The sequence below is a fragment of the Oncorhynchus mykiss genome, chromosome 28, assembly GCF_013265735.2.
Source record: "Oncorhynchus mykiss isolate Arlee chromosome 28, USDA_OmykA_1.1, whole genome shotgun sequence".
NCBI classification, from domain to species: domain Eukaryota; kingdom Metazoa; phylum Chordata; class Actinopteri; order Salmoniformes; family Salmonidae; genus Oncorhynchus; species Oncorhynchus mykiss.
Genome location: NC_048592.1, coordinates 30,143,359 through 30,166,211, shown reverse-complemented (window position 1 = coordinate 30,166,211; position 22,853 = coordinate 30,143,359). Strand labels below are relative to the sequence as shown.

General features: G+C 41.4%; 1 protein-coding gene across 4 annotated transcripts in view; it reads left to right on the top strand.

Annotated features, from left to right (window-relative positions):
- The window catches only part of LOC110508907 (phosphatidylinositol 3-kinase regulatory subunit gamma), a 43,226-nt gene extending 21,049 nt beyond the window's left edge, over positions 1-22,177 (top strand). For 3 of the 4 annotated variants that reach the window (XM_021589808.2, XM_021589810.2, XM_021589809.2), the window contains exons 3-16: positions 1,242-1,334; positions 11,243-11,317; positions 11,670-11,903; positions 12,240-12,459; positions 13,112-13,197; positions 13,526-13,625; positions 13,895-13,993; positions 14,233-14,413; positions 14,997-15,122; positions 15,586-15,728; positions 15,939-16,115; positions 19,601-19,672; positions 21,024-21,197; positions 21,912-22,177. In XM_021589808.2, the coding sequence (XP_021445483.1) occupies positions 1,242-1,334; positions 11,243-11,317; positions 11,670-11,903; positions 12,240-12,459; positions 13,112-13,197; positions 13,526-13,625; positions 13,895-13,993; positions 14,233-14,413; positions 14,997-15,122; positions 15,586-15,728; positions 15,939-16,115; positions 19,601-19,672; positions 21,024-21,197; positions 21,912-22,095 (1,964 nt within the window). In that variant the 3' untranslated portion in view covers positions 22,096-22,177. The remainder of the gene's footprint in view (positions 1-1,241; positions 1,335-11,242; positions 11,318-11,669; positions 11,904-12,239; positions 12,460-13,111; positions 13,198-13,525; positions 13,626-13,894; positions 13,994-14,232; positions 14,414-14,996; positions 15,123-15,585; positions 15,729-15,938; positions 16,116-19,600; positions 19,673-21,023; positions 21,198-21,911) is intronic. The other variant, XM_021589812.2, reaches the window with a different exon arrangement.
- The last annotated feature ends 676 nt before the right edge of the window (positions 22,178-22,853 follow it).

Sequence of the window (22,853 nt, the reverse complement as noted above, 5' to 3'; positions counted from 1 at the left end):
ATGACTTGCATAGTCTGTATTTATCGATAGGTCATTTATTTCCTTTATTTTCATTTATTAAACAGCAGACAGGTTTTTATTTAACTATTTCCTCACCAGATTCGAGAATACCTATTGGTGTGAAGAACATTATGACAACTGAGCAATTGCTGCTAGAGACCAACCATGCATGGGTGGACTTTTGAAAGGAGTCAGTTGAAATTGAGCCCCAGCTGCCCTCCCCCCGTGTAATGTTGTTTACATGTCCCTATATATTTTTTTATAGTTACAGAAATGAAAAACATAGATTAAATAAACATTTTCAATTGTGCGGTGGAGGGTCCCCTCAACGGCATTTTGAAATTGCTAAGTCTGCCCCTGCGAAAATCAACTCACCAAAAATGGACCCTGCTGCATGCTAGCACAGGCTATTACCACTCATCACTCCGGAAAAGCAGTTCCCATGTTTAACGTGCAACGGATAGAGGGAGAGAGCGAGAGAGGGGCAGAATGTGCTGACGCTGCTCTTTCGTCTGAACTCCCCAAATGAATAATCAGCCGCGGTTCAGCCGTGCACTGCCAGGAGCAGGAGGCTGCCAAGCTCTGGCCTCGGGTGCGGTGGGCCCGAAAAGGAGGCCCTGGCAGCCGGACACAGGGCTTTTGCTTGTTCAGGATTTTTGATTAAATCCTTTATTGTGCTCCACTCACGCAAAGGTCCAAGGCGAAACAAGCACAGAGAAATGACTGGAGGGGTGGAAAAGGAGAGTGAGGAGAGAGAAGGGAAATGGGATCTCTTTTTCTCTCTGTTACCCCTCCCTCACTCTCTACCTCGCTTTCCCTCTGTGACTGAAAAGATGTTTGATTTACTGTATGGGGTAGTTGTGGTGAGGTGAAAAGTTTTTGTCCCTCAACAGACCGGCTGGCTCTGGTTGTGTATCGTCTTTCTGTTCACTAAGCCCCTTTCCTTTCTCAATGGTACATTGCTTGTCTGGGATTATTTCTATTTTTGGACAATGTAAATGTAATGTATAAGGGACTCAGTCTCTGGAGTCTAGACAATAGTGTTTTTGGCTGCCTCCAACTGCTGTTTATGGGATATGTGGTCTTCCTTGAGCAAATATGAAATGAAAAGCACATGCATTCACATTTTAAAGGACAAGCGATAGTCCGGTCGTGCAGCTCTCTGTCAATGGAGGCCTTCTGGAATCCAGTTTTTAAGGTTTTTCCAGAAAATGTAACCATGGTTTGTGTTGTTGTTTCAGCTGTTTCTCTTCTGGATTTGACTGAGCAGTTCACACCACCAGAAACTGCTCCCCCTACCCTGGTGAACCTAGTGGAGGCCATTGAGAAGAAAGGTACGCACTCACACACAACACAAGGCAATGCAAAACAACGCAAACATTAACATACATACACAGTAAATTGAAATATACAGCGGTATCCTAGTAGTCACCATTCAGAGGAGAGGCACAATGGGAATACATTATATTACTCAGATAGTTAGTCCAAATCCTGTCTCATATCTCCTCAGACTACACTATACAGCCTACACTGTAGTGTTTATTTGTCCCTGATATTTATTCTCACCTGTGTACTCATGGTGTCATGCAGGACAGTGGTCTTCATTCACACTGTATTACCAATTAATACCATTCAGGAGGAGGTCTTCATTCACACTGCATTAACAATTAATACCATTTAGGAGGAGGTCTTTATTCACAGTTTCAGTGCCCGTAGGGGAGAGCCGGGTTACTAAAGTAACACAGGGCGACACAGTTACTAAAGTAACACAGGGCGAAATAACACGCCCATTTTCTCAGATGACACTGAAGCTAGAATGATGTAGTGAAGTCAGCACGGAGTGCTGGAGGACAAGCTCCCTGCAAAAAAACAGCCCAATGTTTTGCAGAGTTATCCACAAAACATGTTTCTGTAAGTAAAAAAAACGGACCTGGAAAGGTTTTTAGGTTGTGGAGGTGTTTAGATTAAGGTTGCAACAATGTAATTTCCTTAACTTCTTATGGGCAGGTGGGACGGTAGCGTCCGGTGTAATTGCAGAGCGTGAAATTCAAACTACAGAATTATAAATATTTAACTTTCATAAAATCACAAGTGTAATACATCAAAATAAAGCTTAACTTCTTGTTAATTCTGCCGCTGTATCAGATTTCAAAAAGGCTTTACGGCGAAAGCACACCATGCGATTGTCTGAGGACAGCACCCCGCATACAAAGGCATGAAAAACATATTTCAACCAGGCAGGTGCGCCACGAAAGTCAGAAATAGCGATATAATAAATGCCTTACCTTTAATGATCTTCTTCTGTTGGCACTCCAAAAGGTCCCAGATACATCACAAATGGTCCTTTTGTTCGATAATGTCCTTCTTTATATCCATAAAAACTCAAACTACTCAAACAGACATAATTGTAACAGTTTTAGAAGCCGTAGAGAGTTTTCTATCCAAATCTACCAATTATATGCATATCCTAGAGTCTGGGCCTGAGTAACAGGCAGTTTACTTTGGGCACGCTTTTCATCTGGATGTGAAAATACTGCCCCCTACCCAAGAGAGGTTAACCCATCATAGGTTTCAAGTATCATGCCAGCTAGTCTTGGGTCTTAGCCTGGGAGAAGTTACAGGAGAGATTGGTGGGACGAAAGTAACACAATGTTAACTGAGGGACCTCGAATAAAATATAATAAACATTTAAGCACAGGCCATTGTCTCCTCTAGTTTATATTGCTTTTAAAATGTTAGCACAATATCAACAAATGACTGAATGTTTGAAAATTATATGACATCATTAGAATGATGCCTTAATTAATTGACTTGATCGATCAGCTTCTCGCATAAGCTTTTGTCGAGAGGTTAGTGGTAAAAAATATATATATATATTTATGATTCTGGGGGTTAATTACAATGTGTCAAGCCATGGAAATGTGATAAGCATGATGAGAATATTTTTTAAAATTCTATCAAGACACGAGGAGTGCGCCGAGGACAGCTGGAGCGCACATGAATAATCATTGAAAATGGTGAAAAACATACTATACATTCCCATTTAAAGGGATACTTCGGGATTTTGGCAATGAGGCCCTTTATGTACAGTACTTCCCCAGAGTCAGATGACCTTGTGGATACCATTTTTATTTGTCTATACTCAGTGTGAAGGGAGTTATAGTTTCGCGAATCTACTCAACTTCTTCATTGTGCTAATGCTAGTTAGCATTGGCTCGCGAAACTACCTGAATTTACAGTTGCTAATGGTAGAGGACATATAACTTGTTTGTCATAAGATATGGTATCGCTAAATATCGGAAATAACGTGTTCCTTGTGTCCCAGTTTTCCCCAACATACATACTCGGACACACACAGAGACGTGCACACACACAAATAACAATGCACACACAGCAATGCACAGGCACAAAGGTGGGGCACACACACCTTTCGTCCCACTCGATACCTTATTTACATACAGTACCAGTCAAAAGTTTGGACACCCCTACTCATCCAAGGGTTTTTCTTTATTTGTCCTATTTTCTACATTGTAGAATAATAGTGAAGACATCAAAACTATGAAATAACACATGGAATAATGCCGTAACCATTGATTCCATATGTGTTATTTCATAGTTTCATAGTTTTATGTCTTCACTATTATTCTACAATGTAGAAAATAGGACAAATAAAGAAAAACCCTTGGATGAGTAGGGGTGTCCAAACTTTTGACTGGTACTGTATGTAAATAAGGTATTTCGGTTTTTATTTCCATATGTGTTATTTTATGTCTTCACCATTATTCTACAATGTAGAAAATATTACAAATAAAGAAAATCCCTTGAATGAGTAGGTGTGTCCAAACTTTTGACTGGTACTGTACATTTAAATAATTAGCTTTTTATTTTACTGACGGTGCCTGCATCTGATGGTCACTCTCAGGGGACGGCGAGAGCAGCAGACTGAGGGTTCACTTCTTAATATCCCTCCGCTCTCCCTTTCCTCCACTGACTAAAGGGACACCGTCTTCCAGCTGATGGTCACACTCAGGGGACGGCGAGAGCAGCAGACTGAGGGTTCACTTCTTAATATCCCTCCGCTCTCCCTTTCCTCCACTGACTAAAGGGACACCGTCTTCCAGCTGATGGTCACTCTCAGGGGACGGCGAGAGCAGCAGACTGAGGGTTCACTTCTTAATATCCCTCTGCTCTCCCTTTCCTCCACTGACTAAAGGGACACCGTCTTCCAGCTGATGGTCACACTCAGGGGACGGCGAGAGCAGCAGACTGAGGGTTCACTTCTTAATATCCCTCCGCTCTCCCTTTCCTCCACTGACTAAAGGGACACCGTCTTCCAGCTGATGGCAAAACTCGAGTCGCACCGTATTTTTTTCTGCCTCATGCACAAATTCACGTTGTTCCTCCTATGAACAGAGAAAGTGAAATATTCCTTGATATAAAAAAAAGACCCAATCCGCTAATAATATCATCCTCAAGCCTATAGATACGTTTATTCATTACTGCTGCAGTGCTTGTTTTAGCACTGAGTGGAAATAGGAAGAATGTGTATTTTATGGCTTGTTGACAGTGCTGAGAACTTTAAACATGAACTCACTCATAAAAACAGCATCTCTTTGCTGTTTTTGTTGACAGTCTCTCTCTCTAGCCATGGTTTTAAACATTTTGACATCTTACAGTATAAACTTTGTTGTAGCTTTCTTTTATGCCTGCTACGTTACTGCAGACACGGTCATATGAGCCATCCGATTGGCCAGTGGTAAGCCTATAGTATACATGATTTGCTCTCTGGGCCTGCCGGAAAGGCAGAGTTTATGCCTTCAGACAAATGAAATGTTTCAAAGTGTCAGTTTGACTACCCGGCGTGCAGGGCAGCTGAATCGGGTGCACCTACTGGCAACAGCCTGAGACTAACTTCTTTTATTTTTAAATTGGAACACAAGGCTTTATCATTGTTTTTTTTTACAGAAATGTTTGACGATCGACTAGGAATGTAGTACAAGAAAGTTGAGTGAAGTTCTCTCCCGGGGGATCTGCGCGGCGGTCTCGGGCTAGCTTAGAGGGAACATTGATGCCTAACTGTTGGTGGTTTACCCAATACATTACTGGGAGCTTATATAAAGTGTGAGACTCTATTTATTTGTATAACCTACAGTTTACTCACCGTTCGTCAGCATGTCTACTAACTGTTTTGGGTGTACGCCAGCTCATGCTTTTCACAAGATAAATACACACCCCATGCCAGTTATTTGTGTAGAGCCAGCTGTATGCCTCAACACCATGCATATAGAGGTAGCTACACAATGAATGGCCTGGCATGTGGACTTAAAGGCATAGTTCACACAACTGACATATTGGTTTTCTTACCCTGTCAGCAGTCTATGAACGAGATAAGACTGCAATCCATGCTTGGGTTTTGTTTATCTGGTCACTATCTCCAACTTTTTTGCATTTATAGCACAAAACCAATGTGAGTGAATATCCTTGATATTAGTATTTTTCGCATTTAGTTTCCAAATCATCTTGAAGTATCTTTATTGAGCTGTACAATCCATTTTACACTTTGGGATGATTTGGACATGGAACGTGAACTTGCTTATCAGGGATATCCACTTGCATTGGTTTTGTGCTATAAATGTTAAACAAAATCAAAGCATGGATTGCTATCTTGTCCATCAACTGCTTACAGGGTAAGGAAACCAATGTGCCAATGTAATTTGGGTGAATTACAACTACATTTGAGGTATGAAAATATCTAACCAACTAAATTTTTTTGTGTAATGCTCCTTTTAGGGGTTGTTTTAATAATGTAGTCTAATTAACATAATCTGATTTAATCTAAATGTCTAGTTATTAAGATTGGCAGATAAGGAAAGAAAGAGGACTGCATCAAAAGCTACAGTGGAAAAGCATAAAGAGCAACTGTACAGAAATCCAGAGCTGCTTGAGGAGTACAGTTCTCATTGTGTTACGGTAATGAGAACGGGCTAAAAAGAAAATATACTTAATCAAAATGTCATATTTTTTTATGATAAGGTTTTGTAATAACTCTCCAGTATCTTTAGGAAATTAAAACAATGTAACATTTTCACCGTGCACAATGTTGTTTTTCTTCTAACTTTACATGCATTATGGTAATGAGATGTTATTTTGTGCATGGTCTTAGAAAATGTGTAAAATAAAATCATTATCTGATTTTGAGATTGTATTTTATCCATTACAACAAACAAAAAAATTGGGGATCTTTTCAAATTTTACCAAGAATACCAAGTTAGCAAGAATCACCCAGCTGTGTGTTGGGTGATTATTATTGATGTCTCCTGTGCCCTTACAGAAAGGTTTGGTAACAATGCACATGACATTGGTTTTATACCTGTGTTGTAACCTGGGCTCTAAATTTAAAAAATGTCATTGGTAGCACTGTTTTTCATTGGTAGAAAAGTTAGAAGCACCACATACAATTTACAAGCAGCAGAAAAATAGATTTTTAAGATATATAGCCTACCTATTTACTTTTAAGTGCATCTCCTGAAGAAGATATACATTTTCCTTTCTGTGCCACAAAATGTTTGCATAAACTGGTAAAGTTACCAGGTTATTAGTAGGGCTGCATGATATGGGCAATTTTTAAATCAAAGATCGTGATTTGACTTGCGATATATATCAAAACATTTGAGTGAACTGTTGTAATCATAGAGAGAGAATGATTATTTTAATCCTATGGTTGGTGTTTAGCATGACAACAAATGAAAAAGCCAGGTAGGAGTTATGAAAGGGTGGGAACCAACGTGTTGATTGGTGTTTCCCAGAAGACCCGAATCATATTTGAATAAGATTTAGACAAAAATTGTAGAATTGACTATCTGATTCAGAACATGCTGTTGCACAAACATGCTGATCTACATCATGAGTAGCAACCTGTATTCGAGCTAACATTTGCTTTGCCCTAGCTAGTAGCTATTTAGCTAAGTGGCATTTAGTTAGCAATTATCATTAGTGATTAGCATTATTTTAGGCACTGGTTGTAACACTGTAGTTAGCCTACACTGGTAACACAGTAATCATGCTATTGCATTGTAATTGCATACTAATGGAGATTAGCTGTTTATGTAATTAGACAAGATAAATAGGGAGGGACTATGTAAGTGACTCATGAAATTGAATTTTATTTAATTTTCGTATTTCACATGTACCATTTTTTTTAATAGAAATTGAATTAAGTCTCTGGCAGACTTAACTCCTAAAGAACACAAAAACATGAAGTACTGGGAGGGGGTTGGTTTGTGGGATGTGTTGTGGAGTTAATTGTTAATTTGTTGTTAATTCTTCAGATGGTTAAAATGGTTAAAAATTATATTTTTTGCTCTTAATGAAGTACCATTTGCTCATTACCTTAATGCTGTCTCATCTACCGTAACACAGATCTCATTACCAAAATGCATCAATGATAAAATAATCCTAGAATAATATTACAAAATCCAAATGATTTGAGCTGTGCATAAAATGTAATTTGCTCTTTATATTTATGTACTTTAAATATGAATAAGTTTAAAACAGAAAATAACAAAAATGTCATAAAAAAAAGAATCTATTTATTAAGTATATTTTCATTTCGGGTCAGTTCTCATTTTTTTATGACATTTTTGTTGTAATAACTCCTGTATCTAGGCAATTTGCAACATTTTCACCATCCAATGTTGTTTTTCTTCTTACTTTACAAGCGTTACGGTAATGAGATAAAAAAAAATGTGAGGTCTTGGAAAATATGTACAAATGTATCTGATGATTCATTTAACAGTCAATCATTTGAGATTTTATCCATTACAAAATAAATATTTTTTGTTTTGACCAAGAGTAATACCAAGTTATCAAGAATCACCTAGCTGTGTACCAAACAACACCCAATTCCCTACATAGTGCATTACTTATGTCGTGTCTTTGGCTTTGCCGGATTAAGTGATATGACATGCTATTCTATAAAATCCTTTCTCCGTAATTAACATTACCTGATTGAGCTAATCATGTAAATGTAATTAACTAGAGAGTCAGGGCACCACAAAATAATATTTATAGAGCTTTTATCTTCCGTATAAACCCTTAAAGACCTAGTAATATTTTACATCAATAGCAGTCAATATTAATCGTCACCTTAATTCAGTCTCATCTGAAAGTTGTAAATTCTTGGTTATCTTCACGAACCCTGGCTAACACGTTGAATCAGCAATACAAAATTGGGTTTAATTATTTATTTACTAAATACCTAACTGATCACACAGAATTACATATACACAGAATTAATTATACCTTGATTACAAATTACGTCATAAAGGAAAACGTCCCTAGCGGGCGGAACAGATATGACAGCTGGTTACACAAAAGAAAAGGGGCTGGGTTTGAGTGAAAGAGCGGGAAGACTGAGGGACAAAGGGAGAAGCTGTGCTATTGTAAATACAGTATCTTATGCATTCTAAATTACCACCCATTTGGAAAAGGAAAATGCAATAAATATTTACTCTGAGCTGCGCTTCGGTAGGTTGGTGGTAGATGGAAGGCCGTGTTGCCAAACCGAGTCCTTTGTCCTTTGAAGAATGTCTCTGGTGGTCAATTGGATACGTTGTATTAACGTCGTTGTGTGGTAGACGGAATACTCTGTCTGTTCTTTCCTAGCCCGCGTTTGCAGCTGCTGTTGCTAACTCAACGGCTAGGAGGTATCACTTCTATAGTGAATAAGAGTTCAAAGTTCATACAATTCGCAACCAAAGCTCACGCTGAGGTTGGGTAGTTCTGTAGTTGACATGTTAGTCCTTTTAACGAAGAGGCTGCAGACCTCACGTACTTGGAACAGGAGGTTACATTTTCGTCAAGGCTTTATATAGTGGAGCGAGAAGGGTGTGTTTGAAAAGTTTTATAGCCCATGTCTCTTCACAGGGGCGGGCCACTGATTGAGTATAGCCCTAATCTTATGGAAACCCAAATCTCTCATTTGGAAGCTAAAATTACATTTCATCCCTTCACCAATAATTATATCTTCAAACATTTAAATTGAACAACAATTCCATGTGAATCCGATAACTCTGATGTGTAGACTTTCCACTGTAGAGTTTATGTCATCCTATCATTGATGAGAATGTCTCAGATGACAACCGAACTGACATCATATTCATTAAGTACCACCGCATATGTTCAATTGTTCGGATTACCAGAATATAGTTCATTTCCCCACACTTTCTGATGTTCCCAGAATCTCTATGTTAACCAAGGGGTTTTCAAATTCCACATCAGTAGGGTAGAGAGAGGAAAAGGGGGGAAGAGGTATTTATGACTGTCATAAACCTACCCCCAGGCCAACGTCATGACACTTAGTAGTGCAATATATACAGTGCCTTGCGAAAGTATTCGCCCCCCTTGAACTTTGCGACCTTTTGCCACATTTCAGGCTTCAAACATAAATATTTAAAACTGTATTTTTTTTGTGAAGAATCAACAACAAGTGGGACACAATCATGAAGTGGAACGACATTTATTGGATATTTCAAACTTTTTTAACAAATCAAAAACTGAAAAATTGGGCGTGCAAAATTATTCAGCCCCCTTAAGTTAATACTTTGTAGCGCCGCCTTTTGCTGCGATTACAGCTGTAAGTCGCTTGGGGTATGTCTCTATCAGTTTTGCACATCGAGAGACTGAAATGTTTTCCCATTCCTCCTTGCAAAACAGCTCGAGCTCAGTAGGTTGGATGGAGAGCATTTGTGAACAGCAGTTTTCAGTTCTTTCCACAGATTCTCGATTGGATTCAGGTCTGGACTTTGACTTGGCCATTCTAACACCTGGATATGTTTATTTTTGAACCATTCCATTGTAGATTTTGCTTTATGTTTTGGATCATTGTCTTGTTGGAAGACAAATCTCCGTCCCAGTCTCAGGTCTTTTGCAGACTCCATCCATTCTTCCAGAATGGTCCTGTATTTGGCTCCATCCATCTTCCCATCAATTTTAACCATCTTCCCTGTCCCTGCTGAAGAAAAGCAGGCCCAAACCATGATGCTGCCACCACCATGTTTGACAGTGGGTATGGTGTGTTCAGCTGTGTTGCTTTTACGCCAAACATAACGTTTTGCATTGTTGTCAAAAAGTTCAATTTTGGTTTCATCTGACCAGAGCACCTTCTTCCACATGTTTGGTGTTTCTCCCAGGTGGCTTGTGGCAAACTTTAAACGACACTTTTTATGGATATCTTTAAGAAATGGCTTTCTTCTTGCCACTCTTCCATAAAGGCCAGATTTGTGCAATATACGACTGATTGTTGTCCTATGGACAGAGTCTCCCACCTCATCTGTAGATCTCTGCAGTTCATCCAGAGTGATCATGGGCCTCTTGGCTGCATCTCTGATCAGTCTTCTCCTTGTATGAGCTGAAAGTTTAGAGGGACGGCCAGGTCTTGGTAGATTTGCAGTGGTCTGATACTCCTTCCATTTCAATATTATCGCTTGCACAGTGCTCCTTGGGATGTTTAAAGCTTGGGAAATCTTTTTGTATCCAAATCCGGCTTTACACTTCTTCACAACAGTATCTCGGACCTGCCTGGTGTGTTCCTTGTTCTTCATGATGCTCTCTGCGCTTTTAACGGACCTCTGAGACCATCACAGTGCAGGTGCATTTATACGGAGACTTGATTACACACAGGTGGATTGTATTTATCATCATTAGTCATTTAGGTCAACATTGGATCATTCAGAGATCCTCACTGAACTTCTGGAGAGAGTTTGCTGCACTGAAAGTAAAGGGGCTGAATAATTTTGCACGCCCAATTTTTCAGTTTTTGATTTGTTAAAAAAGTTTGAAATATCCAATAAATGTCGTTCCACTTGATGATTGTGTCCCACTTGTTGTTGATTCTTCACAAAAAAATACAGTTTTATATCTTTATGTTTGAAGCCTGAAATGTGGCAAAAGGTCGCAAAGTTCAAGGGGGCCGAATACTTTCGCAAGGCACTGTAGGAGATATGGTGCCATTTGGGATGTAGACTAAAACAGTTCCTCAAACTGAAACGTCTTGCGACCGTTTCTTCCACACAGGTGTCTCTCTTCCGCTTTCCTCCATCTTAGCTCCCCAGAGTGTATTCGTAATCACATCCCTAGGGTCTTTACATTTAATGTGACCTGTCTGTCTGTCATGCATACTGTAGAGGGTTTCTTTTAGAAGGACGATGAGCTAACGTCTCAAATCATCTTGATTCGTCTGCAGGTCTGGACTGCAAGACACTGTACAGGACACGTCTTGCATCCGCCTCAGGTGGCCCAACACAGAGTCAGAGAGAGGGTGAGTTATTATTATCACTCTTCAGTTGTATTTGTTCTGTTAGAATTAGTAGTGATGTGTCATTAATCCTTGAAATGAAGAGCTTTGACTGACTGTTACATTTGTGGGGGTATTTGCAGTGACAACATTTTCTTTGTACTACTTGTTTAAGTAATGCACGTTCATACTTTTCTCACACCCAGTGTATGACTGGATACAACTTGCTAGTATCCTATATAAATGTATGAATATCATGCAATGCGTTTCAAAATGCCAGGGAAAGCATTGGGAGCAAATCTGTGACAAATCTGATTGAATTAAATCCATTTGGTCAGACCCGCTGACTGTTTCTCTCTCTCACCTCTTTCCCCAGAGGTGGAGTCGGGGCCTGGTAGTGACGTGGGCGCCGTGTCGGAGTGTTTACTCCGCTACCTGCGGGAGCTGCCATCCCCCGTCATCCCCCCCGGTGTTTACCCAGACCTGCAGGCTGTGCTGCAGCAGGGCGCCGCGGGTACATGCCACATTTCACTCACCCCTGCTTGTGCGCAACCAGTGCCCCCCACCAACCCATCCCCTGCCCCGATGAAACAGACCCAGGCAATAGCAAGTAACAGAATCGCATGAAGCCGAACGAGCAAACAGATAAATTGTATGGCGAGTCAATCACGTGCCCCCCTCCTACCTGAGGGAATAGGCCTAGTGTGGAGTGCTGGGGATGAGCTAGTCACAGGCATCCCAGAAATGTTGTAACATATATTGCTTCCCTGGTGATGTCAGGGACAGTGTGCGTGCCTGCATGCCTGTCTGCATATGAGAGAAAGAGAAGGGGGTGTTTGTGTGTGTGTGTGTGTGTGTGTTGAGAGAGTTCCTGTTTGTGTGTGCACTTGCAGGTGTGTGTGTGTAACGGGCTGCCGTAACACATGTAGTGTCCGTCCCCCCACAGACTGGTCCAAGGCTGTGGCGGCGAGCAGCAGTGGAGGCAGGGAGCTGAGCCTGGTCCTGGAGAGGGCCACCAGCATGTCCCTGCATCACCACCTCACCCTGCACTACCTGCTCACACACCTGGGTAAGGTGATCCAGACCTCCCATCTTAATGGCCTGGACCTTCACACCCTGGGTCTGGTCTTCGGGCCGCTGCTGATCCGGCACAGCTCTGCCACTGGGTGAGTAGGAGAATCCCTAATCTAACATAAGAGTAAAGGAGGTTGCACACTGTCAACAAGCCCAACACATTTCAACATTCTTAAGTTGGTTGTTTTTACAATGTTATAAAGCCACTTTCACATCACCCAGACAAACACCAACGAACAGAGTTGAGTCAGTGTACGCCGCTCGTCTGTGTTGGTTCGTGTTTGTTGTCCAATTCTGCATTTTCAATCAGCGTTTGGTGGTGTGTGCGGTGTGCAAGCAGTTTAATAGACTGCTTATTTGTATTTGCTTTTCGGTAGGTCTCAAAGCACTTTACGTTGTATTGGGTAACTACTGTAACATCAAACCCCACCATTGTGTATTTGCACCTAACTTGGTAATATACAGCAGCCATTTTGTGTCAGATTGCTGAGTTACCACATAGCCAGCGATATCCTCTTGAGACCGACGAGAGCTCCAACGTCACTGGGTGAGTGAAGGACGTGACCGTTAGACCTCGCTCCCTCGTGCGACTCCAGTGGAAATCCATAAGGCCAAATGCTGTTACTACAGATTGCAGTCGAGTGCTTTTCCTCTCCCTGCACAGCACCATGTGTTTGAATGACCTGCCGTTGACTGAACATCTTATGACCATGTGTCTGACTCCCTGTCGTTGTTGATTGACAGGTGGGAGGTGGGGGAGGAGTTCCCTGCACTGGCACTGGAGAGGCTTCTGATGGAGATGGCCATAGGACAGGAAGTCCCGCACCCAGGTATTGATGGATAGATGCAGTGCTTCAAAATGGAGGGCTCCATAGAAATTAATATAGAAGCTAGAATGGATGGAAATGCTGTTTTTAGAATGGAATGTATTTACTGTTGGCTTAACTTGTTTGCAATTGTTTTGCAATGGTAGTTTGCATTTGTTTGGTAATTTACTGAGTTAGTGCTGATTAGTGCAGACTGATGAAATGTTTCCGTCAAAAAGTTGTGTGTTTCATATGTTAGGATCTGTAGGTTTGAATTAAATGTATTCTATTAATTAACTGTGATGCTTGTCAAAACCTTTCCTAACTAATGAACGTCTCTGTTTATGTGTAGCTCTACCAGCCATGCCAGTAAAGGTCAAAGATACAACTCCAGCCATGACTGAGAGCAGCATACTGAGTGATTCGGAGTGGTACTGGGGTGAAATCTCCAGGTGAAGAGCCATTCATGTAACAATAGCATTTCTACATCAATGAAATCATTTAATACATCAACAAAATAGTAGGCCTATAGTTTAGTACTTATTTTTTGGGTGGATTAAAACAGGATTATAGTAAACATTATTGTGGATTGTAGTATAGGATACTCTGCACACATTGAACAGCCTATTATAATTGCGTGCAAGTGATTAAGTTGTATTGTGAAGGATGTGGTGCTTTCATGAATTCCCAATTGCCTCTAACTGTGCCATTGTGTTCCCAGGGAGGAAGTGAATGAGAAGATGAGAGACACCCCTGACGGGACGTTCATGGTCCGTGACGCCTCCAGCAAACTGGAGGGAGAGTACACACTGACCCTCAGGTGAGAGGCTGCCCCCAGTAGATTATATATAGATGTTATGTCAACAGGACCATTAACATTACCATTCCTGAACCTCTGTGAATACTTGATTATGTGTATCATTTTCTATCTCCTTTTTGAATGTGGAATGTTTGCTATTGCGATACTTGGGACCCTTGTAGCTCAGCAGAGTAAAAAAAATGTTAAGGAAAGAACTACTTTCTAAAGGACTTAAGACTGATTTCTCAACCGTTCCACAGGAAAGGCGGAAACAACAAGCTGATCAAGGTCTGCCACCGGGAAGGTCGCTATGGCTTCTCAGAGCCTCTCACCTTTATCACGGTGGTGGAGCTCATCAACCACTACCGCCATGAGTCCCTGGCCCAGTACAACGCCAAGCTGGACACCCGGCTCCTCTACCCCGTCTCCAAATTCCAGCAGGTACATACACTACATGAACAACAACTGAACAACATACAATTGTCCATGAAAATGAAAAAGTATTTTTGCTGGCCCACCTCTCTTGAGGCTACACAAAACCCTCCTGTAATTGATACTATGGTCATATTTGTGAAATATCTGAGGGGTTGCCATTTAGGCATCTGAAGTTCCAGGATAATGTATTTAATTTAGAATACAAGTTGGAATGGCCTTTTCATTGAACTTTTGATGCCAAAATGGAGAAAACAGTTCCTGCTGAATTTGTATTGCTGTCCTCCATCCTGAGTGGCTGCTTGGTGGGTATTCTCACTGACTGTTGGCTGACGTGAGAACCATATATTTGGAGAGTTAGGAAATTGAGGTTTCTGCATTATGATCCATTTACATGACACCATGTTAGCTCCCCATGGGCAATGTTGACCAATAGCAGTTCACTGAATTTTCTGAATTCTTAACAATGCTATGCTCAAGATTCTCGTCATGAATGGATAAATGGAATGCTCAAAGGCGCTAACATGACAAACTGTTTTAAAAGTTGTCCCAACTCTCTAAATATATGTCCCTGGCTAACATTTCTCCTCAGGAGCAGCTGGTGAAGGAGGACAGCACTGAGGCGGTGGGCGAGCAGCTGAAGGTGTACCACGAGCAGTACCAGGAGAAGAGCTGGGAGTACGACGTGCTCTACGAGGAGTACACACGTACCTCACAGGTCCTATATTGCTTATTATAAACTGGGTGGTTCGAGCACTGAATGCTGATTGGCTGGTTTGACAAAACATTTATTTTACTGCTCTAATTACGTTGGTAACCAGTTTATAATAGCAATAAGGCACCTCAGGGGTTTGTGATATATTGGCAATATGCCACAGCTAAGGGCTGTATCCTGGCACTCTGCATTGCATCGTGCTTAAGAACAGCCCTTAGCTGTAATATATTGGCCATATACCACACCTCCACGGGCCTTATTGCTTTACTATACTGTATAGAGACTATTAGTCCACACTACTGACTTCTGGACCACCCCTCTCAAGCTCTGTCACAAAACGATTTGTCTTGTATTTGTCTTTTTTGTATCCTTCCTTCCTTTTTTGTATCCTTCCGTGAAAATGGCATGATGGAAAATCACATGCCTCCTAACTGTCATGAGGTGATCCCGTTTGTGTCTCTGTCAGGAGCTCCAGATGAAGCGCACAGCCATCGAGGCCTTCAACGAGACCATCAAGATCTTCGAAGAGCAGTGTGAGACTCAGGAGCGCTACAGCAAAGAGACCATCGAGAAGTTCCGACGTGAAGGCAACGACAAAGAGATCCAGAAGTAAGCATTTTGCCTATTCATAGTGACATGGGTATTTATACCACAGCCTGTATCAAACTAGTACCTACTATGTATGTAGCATGTATTTTAAGACCATTTTAAAACAACATTCAGTCAATGTATTGTAAAGAACAGTCAAACCAAACCAGACCACTACAAATGAACCCCAGAGCAAAAACTGTTATTGAGCTTTCTTCCCACTCACTTCAGGATCCAGAGCAACTCGGAGCGTCTGAAGTCTCGGGTGACAGAGATACACGACAGCAAGAGGAAGCTGGAGCAGGACCTGAAACAGCAGGCAACCGACAACAGAGAGATTGACAAGAGGATGAACAGCCTGAAACCAGACCTCATGCAGCTAAGGAAGATCAGGGACCAGTACCTGGTGTAAGAAAACGCTATGCTGTATGATGCTATACTATCCCAGCCCTTACAGGACTCTTAGCTAGAACCTAGTTGGGTTAACCTTTTGGGACAGACATGGAAAAAACCCACGTAGGCTACAACATGGGTCCTTATGGCTGCATTTACACAGGCAGTTCAATTCTGTTTATTTTTTCCACTAATTTGTCTTTTGACCAATCAGATCAGCACTTTTGCCAATAATTGGGCAAGATCAGAATTGGGCTGCTTGTGTAAATGCAGCCAAGTGGACCCCTTACCATTTTTACAGGGCTACAGTAATCTTATTTGTTTTTCATTTGGAAGACTCTTTAATATTTTGGACCATTCTGAATATGTGTTATGGACAGTCTTTTATAACAATTTTATCTAGCTCAATAATTACACATGGTATTAATTTTAGTTCAGTTAGTGTAGGAGGCCAAATTTCTCATTTCAGTTTCATTTTATTACAAATTCCACAAAAAACACTTGAGTCCTTAAATTGATTCCAATCAACAAAATACTTGATTCCTTAAAAATAATACATTCCCAGCATATTACAGCATGTGAATCGCAAATCATTTGCCAAGCAATTCCTGAACAATTCATCAGCATTCTGACAACTGGCAGCCGTCATTATGATTCAGATTCTACTTGCCTGGGTAGCAATTAACATGGCTTGAAACTTGGACCGAATAAGCCAACAGACGATAAATACAGCGAGGGCAGTATAATTAGTTACTGAGAAATGTACACTCACAAAAAACGACATAGTCAACTCAGTGGTTCAAACATGTCATGAGTGTTTCTTTACTACTAATGCAAGCTTGTTCAGCAAGCAAGCCATTTTTGTTGGCTCCCATGCAAAACGAGCTAGCTAACAGTAATCAGTGTTGCCAACTTAGCGACTTTGTCGCTATATTTTGCAACTATTCAGACCCCTGTAGCGACACATTTTCAAAAAATCAACTAGCGACAAATCTAGCAACTTTTTCTGGTGTTATTGGAGACTTTTGGAGACTGATGTGAAAGCACGTATCGTTCTTACTCTTCTCAACGAGCAGCGGGTGTTGCTGTGGGCCCCATCCCCGTCCCAAAGAAGTCACAGGCGGCCCAGTCCTCGCACAGCAGTCCCTCCCAGCTGCAGTCAGAGCAGGAGATGTTCACCCCTCCGCGTCCAGACTGCAAATGAATCGCGCATGCGGGAAGCCGTCGCTGGCTGATCCCGCCCTGGCTTATATTCAGGGCGGGATGTAAATGTAAAATGTTCTTTGTCTAAAATAAATCACTGCACATAAATAAATCACTGCATTTGACTCACACAGACAGCCTCAGTCACTTACTCACCTTATCCACTGTGTGTGTGCCTCTCTGTGACATAAGCTAAACATCTAGCTGGCTAGCTCATCATGTCTCAGTCTAAACTGTACACTCAAAAATACAGAAAGGGGTGGGAATCAAACCCTGAATTCTAAGGCTGGTTGAAGCTGTTTATTGGAGATGATACACGGGCGTACTGCCTGTATTGTAAGGCTGATTTCTACGCCAAACTTAGTGATGTTAAAATACACATGACAACTCAAAAACATACTCAAAATGCAAAGCCTTATAACAGTTCCACCCAAAACAAGCTGCCATTTATGGTTTAAAAAATTTACTCTGCAATAAAGTCTGAAGCCACCATGGCATTAGCTATAACACTGTTCCATGCCGGCATGTGATCACATTGGAGAAGTATGTAGAGCTGCTTTCTCAGAATCCACTGCTGCTACCCACTTCAAAGTGCACAGAAATGATTAATGGTGTTCTAGCACCATACTTTCTGAAAAAGTTGGTCGCAGATGTGGGTGACCAGCATTTCAGCCTCCTCCTCGATGAGTCCACGGATGTAAGTGTTTCTAAGTACCAGGGGTTGTGATAAGGTACTTTAGTGACACCAAGTAGACAATTGTATCAACTTTTCTGGGGCTTGTTGAGTTGGAGGGAGGAGATGCCAAATCTAAAGCCTGTGCTGTTGTGGCTTTCCTCGAGATGTGTTTTCTTAAAAAAGAGAAACTCCTGGGGATAGGGACTGACAATGCCTCTATTATGACGGGGATTAACAATGGGGTCCATAAAGTGCTGAAGGAGGAGTATGGCCTCAATATCTGGTTCTTGTTCACTCTCTGCAGCTTGCTCATTTGTAGTTCTAAACATATTTAGGGTGTTTTTTACTCACTTTTGTCTCTCCCACAACGTTATCCCTCTCTCCTACAGCGTCCATCACAATTACATGCACATGGCCAATTATGCAAATTAGGCGATGACATCATTTAGCAGCTTTTAGGACAGCCAATAGCTACTTTCCTTACTGAGAGTTGGCACCACTGACAGGAACTAGCTCAACAATAAACCAAGGCCCAGTATGTTTGTGACGGTGCTAGATAGCTACCTCGACAACAAGGAGGATTTTTGAGCTAGCTAGCCACATTGTTTCAGCTCGTCTTGAGTTGGAAACATAGCGTTAGCTAGCTTACTAGAAACAATGCCAAACATTAGCTAGCTAGCTATCGTTAGTTATAACAAGTCTGCAGCTAGGCAACATCAGAAAATACCAAAACTGATTAGCTAGCTAACCACACAAAAAACATAACATATAGTCCATTCCACTTACCGGTCAAATCACTTTGTAGATTCCCAACTCCCGTTGTCTTGACTTGACATGGAGTTAGAACCCCAACGTTTATTGTACAGTCTTTGGTTTAGCGCCTGAATTTTGAAGTTCCGTCATATGCCCTTGCTCCTCAAAATATTGAATGTGCATGAGTCTTTAAAGAAATTATGACAGCACGCACTAGCTAATGGCTTTTCAGGCAAACATTATGTTGAGAGGAATTTCACCAGCATGATATCAATTAAACAATGAAACCCGCACGAACATGAAAATGTTGACACAACTTTGTTATTTTAGCTTCTCTACATTTCATCAGTCAGCGTTTTTACAGCGCATTAAAAAAGTATTCAGGGCCCATTTTGGACCCACACTATAACCCACAGAGGTTTTCTCCATAGACAGGTTTTCTAATGCATGACCCAGGTGCTATGCCCAACGGGGTCCCAGAGACAATCCCTGGCCATATTCACACCAGATAACCCCTTTATAAATGGTAAAGGGCCCATTTGGGACCTATGTTATAGTCCACATGGGTTTTCCCATGTGCGACCCTGTTAGTAGGCCCAACAGGGTCCCATAGACAGACCCTGACTATATACACTCGGTTTTTCCATGTCTTGCCCAAAAGGTCAACCCAAATGTGTACCAGCTAAGATGTAGAGCCGTTGCTCCCCACCTGGACATGTTGGTTGGGTGGCTATACAATGCTATGCGATGCTATGCTATACAATGCTATGTTATGTTTCTTATTCTTTTCTATGTGTGAAATTGAATTTCTATTTGTGAATTGAATTGAAGAGGAATGGAGTCAAATTCTCTTTCTTTGGTCTTGCAGGTGGTTGACACAGAAGGGGACCAGGCAGAAGAAGATTAATGAATGGCTGGGCATAAAGAACGAGGCAGAAGAGTAAGTGATGAAGAAGGAATGTTTGGCAAGTGATTAGATCGCTTGTTAAGAGCTACGTACATGGGCAGGAGCGGACTGGAACCAGAAATTGGCTCTGGCATTTCTAATACACCCGCCCATTTTACCCCCATTATAATTTTGCTAAAAAAAAGTTGCTGGACAGGCCGTAATAGGCTAAAAATTAACCAGCCCATCTGGCATTTACACATCTAACCATCTGTAAATGTTGAATTTGAAACTGTTGCCTTGTATTCTGTATTGACGTGAAATGTATGTCATATTCTGGTTGTAAAAATAAATTTTATAAAATGACATAGTTACATAATTGCAACCAATTCTGCCCACTGACAATGATCATGTTGTCTTTCCCTAAAAGGCCAAAGGCTTTTAAACTCTGCACCATCTCCCCAAATGTCTGCAGCACCAAAATACATCTAATAATAAACCTAAAACTGTTATAAAGGATTTAGAAAGACATCCAGTAAGACGATGAGTCATTAACCCCTCCCATCTTTAGGGCTCCCGAGTGGCGCAGCGGTCTAAGGCACTGCATCTCAGTGCAAGAGGCGTCACTGCATTCCCTGGTTTGAATCCAGGCTGCATCACATCCGGCCATGATTGGGAGTCCCATAGGGCCAACACCTCCTTTGGCCGCTTTTCCTTCCAGTTCTCTGCTGCCAGTGACTGGAACAAATTGCAAAAATCGCTGAATCTAGAGACTTATATTTAAATTTACCTTTACCTACCTTTAAACATCAGCTATCTGAGCAGCTAACCGATCGCTGCAGCTGTACATAGTCCATCTGTAACTAGCCAACTCATCTACCTACCTCATCCCCATATTGTTTTTATTTACTTTTCTGCTTTTGCACACCAGTATTTCTACTTGCACATCATCATCTGCTCATCTATCACTCCAGTGTTAATTTGCTAAATTGTAACTACTTCGCTACTATGGCCTATTTATTGCCAACCTCACACCATTTGCACACACTGTATATAGACTTTCTTTTTTTCAACTGTGTTATTGACTGTGCGCTTGTTTATTCCATGTGTAACTCTGTGTTGTTGTTTGTGTCGCACTGCTTTGCTTTATCTTGGCCAGGTCGCAGTTGTAAATGAGAACTTGTTCTCAACTTGCCTACCTGGTTAAATAAAGGTGTTCTCAACTTGCCTACCTGGTTAAATAAAGGTGAAATAAAATAAATAAAAGGGCGGCGCACAATTGGCCCAGCGTCGTCCGGGTTTGGCCCGGGGTAGGCCATCGTTGTAAATAAGAATTTGTTCTTAACTAACTTGCCTAATTAAATAAAGGTTAAATCTGTTTTCTTTTTTTATCTCCCTCCTACAGCTCCTACTGGCTGGTGGAGGAGGACGAAGGCTCGCCCCACCACGACGACGGCACCTGGTACATGGGCGACATCAAGCGCACCCAGGCAGAGGAGCTGTTGAGGGACAAGTGTGACGGCACCTTCCTCATCCGAGAGAGCCAGACGCAGAAGGGCTCCTATGCCTGCTCTGTAGTGTGAGTGTTTATTTCAGTGTGTTACATGGCCTTTTGTGTCGAAAGAGCTAAGATTGTTCATTGATGGGTAGATCTATTGAAAAATTGGCAAGTAGGAATATGGTATGTGGTTGTAACTAAAACCGCATACTTTATCCCTTTTCTTACTTGCCAATTTTAAGTAATGTTGTTGGCATCCCCTCAAATGACAATTGTACACTGTGCCATTGATTTAAGGGGACACCAGTAGACAACAAAGGGGAGACCCACATAGCTACTGCACAGTAAAAACAATTGTGTCGTTTTTACAGTAACTTATTGTCAGACAGTTACCTGTAAGTTATTGTGAAAAATAAAAAGTACAGTATTCTACCTTCAATTCCATTGAAACGTTGGTTTAACAGTACATTTTAAACTTTACACTTGCTTTGTAATTTTACATAATATATTGTACCCTTTTTACAGTAACTTACAGGTAACTGTCTGCCAGTAAGTTACCGTAAAAACAACAGGATGTTTTTTACAGTGTAGAGTAGGTCAAAGCTGTGCCCTGGAAAACCTTAATAGCGCATGGGTGAAGTTGGGGCTTGTGATGATTGTGAATTTCCTTTTATTTTTTGGCTTCAGACCAACCCTAACGTATAACCTAAAATGTTGTTTTTGTTTTTAATTACTAAGGAGACATTTGACCTTCTGTTTGTTTGCATAAAACTGTAATCGCTCTGTCTTCCCCAGTGTGGACGGCGACGCCAAACACTGCGTCATCTACAAGACGGACAAAGGCTATGGCTTCGCCGAGCCCTACAACCTTTACGGCTCCCTGAAGGACCTGGTGCTCCACTACAAGCACGAGTCCCTGGTCCAACACAACGACCAGCTGAATGTAACCCTGGCCTACCCGGTCCTCACCCAGACCTAGCAGCAGCATCCCAGATGAGGGGCAGCATGGCATGACGACCCCCAATGGAGACCAGAGCTTCTAAAGCATGGCAAATCAAGCACACTATGTACTACAGTACCAGCCACAGTAAACATGAGACAAAAAACATAGACGTGTTCGTAGACGAGAAACAACATAAGCACACAGTTATGATATAAGCTTTCAGACCATAGTTAGAAGAGCAAGAGGGAATGAGAGAGGAAAGGAGAGAGTCGGGAAGCTGGAGCGTAAAGATACTGGATGTAGAATAGATTTTTGGGGGAAGGGAAGTTGATGCCAGCTTTCAGATGCATGGTGCTGAAAAGGAGGGCTGGGGTGGAGGGTCAAACTGTTAGATTCTATAAAAAGCTTGCTTAAGTGCCATAGAGAGCCTTGATTGACCACAAGCCTGTGTTGGGAAAGAAGGGGACTGTGGGGTGGGTGGGGTGGTGCTGGGAGGGAGAGCAAACTACAGCTTTAGAAATATATATATATATATATATATATATATATATATAGATATATATTGTTTTTTAATTCCAATTTCCATGAAACTGCCGTGGGCTCTCCTCCAGTTTGTTGTAAGATGTAAATTCTTTATGAAAAAAGATGTGATATATTTGGTGTATTGTGAATATATAGATGATATTCACAATAGATCAAATATATAGTGTATTGATGAATACAGTTTCTAAAGGGATTCAAGTTTCCCTTTTTCATTTAATCATGGCTAGTGGAAAAATCCCTCCAAGCTCATT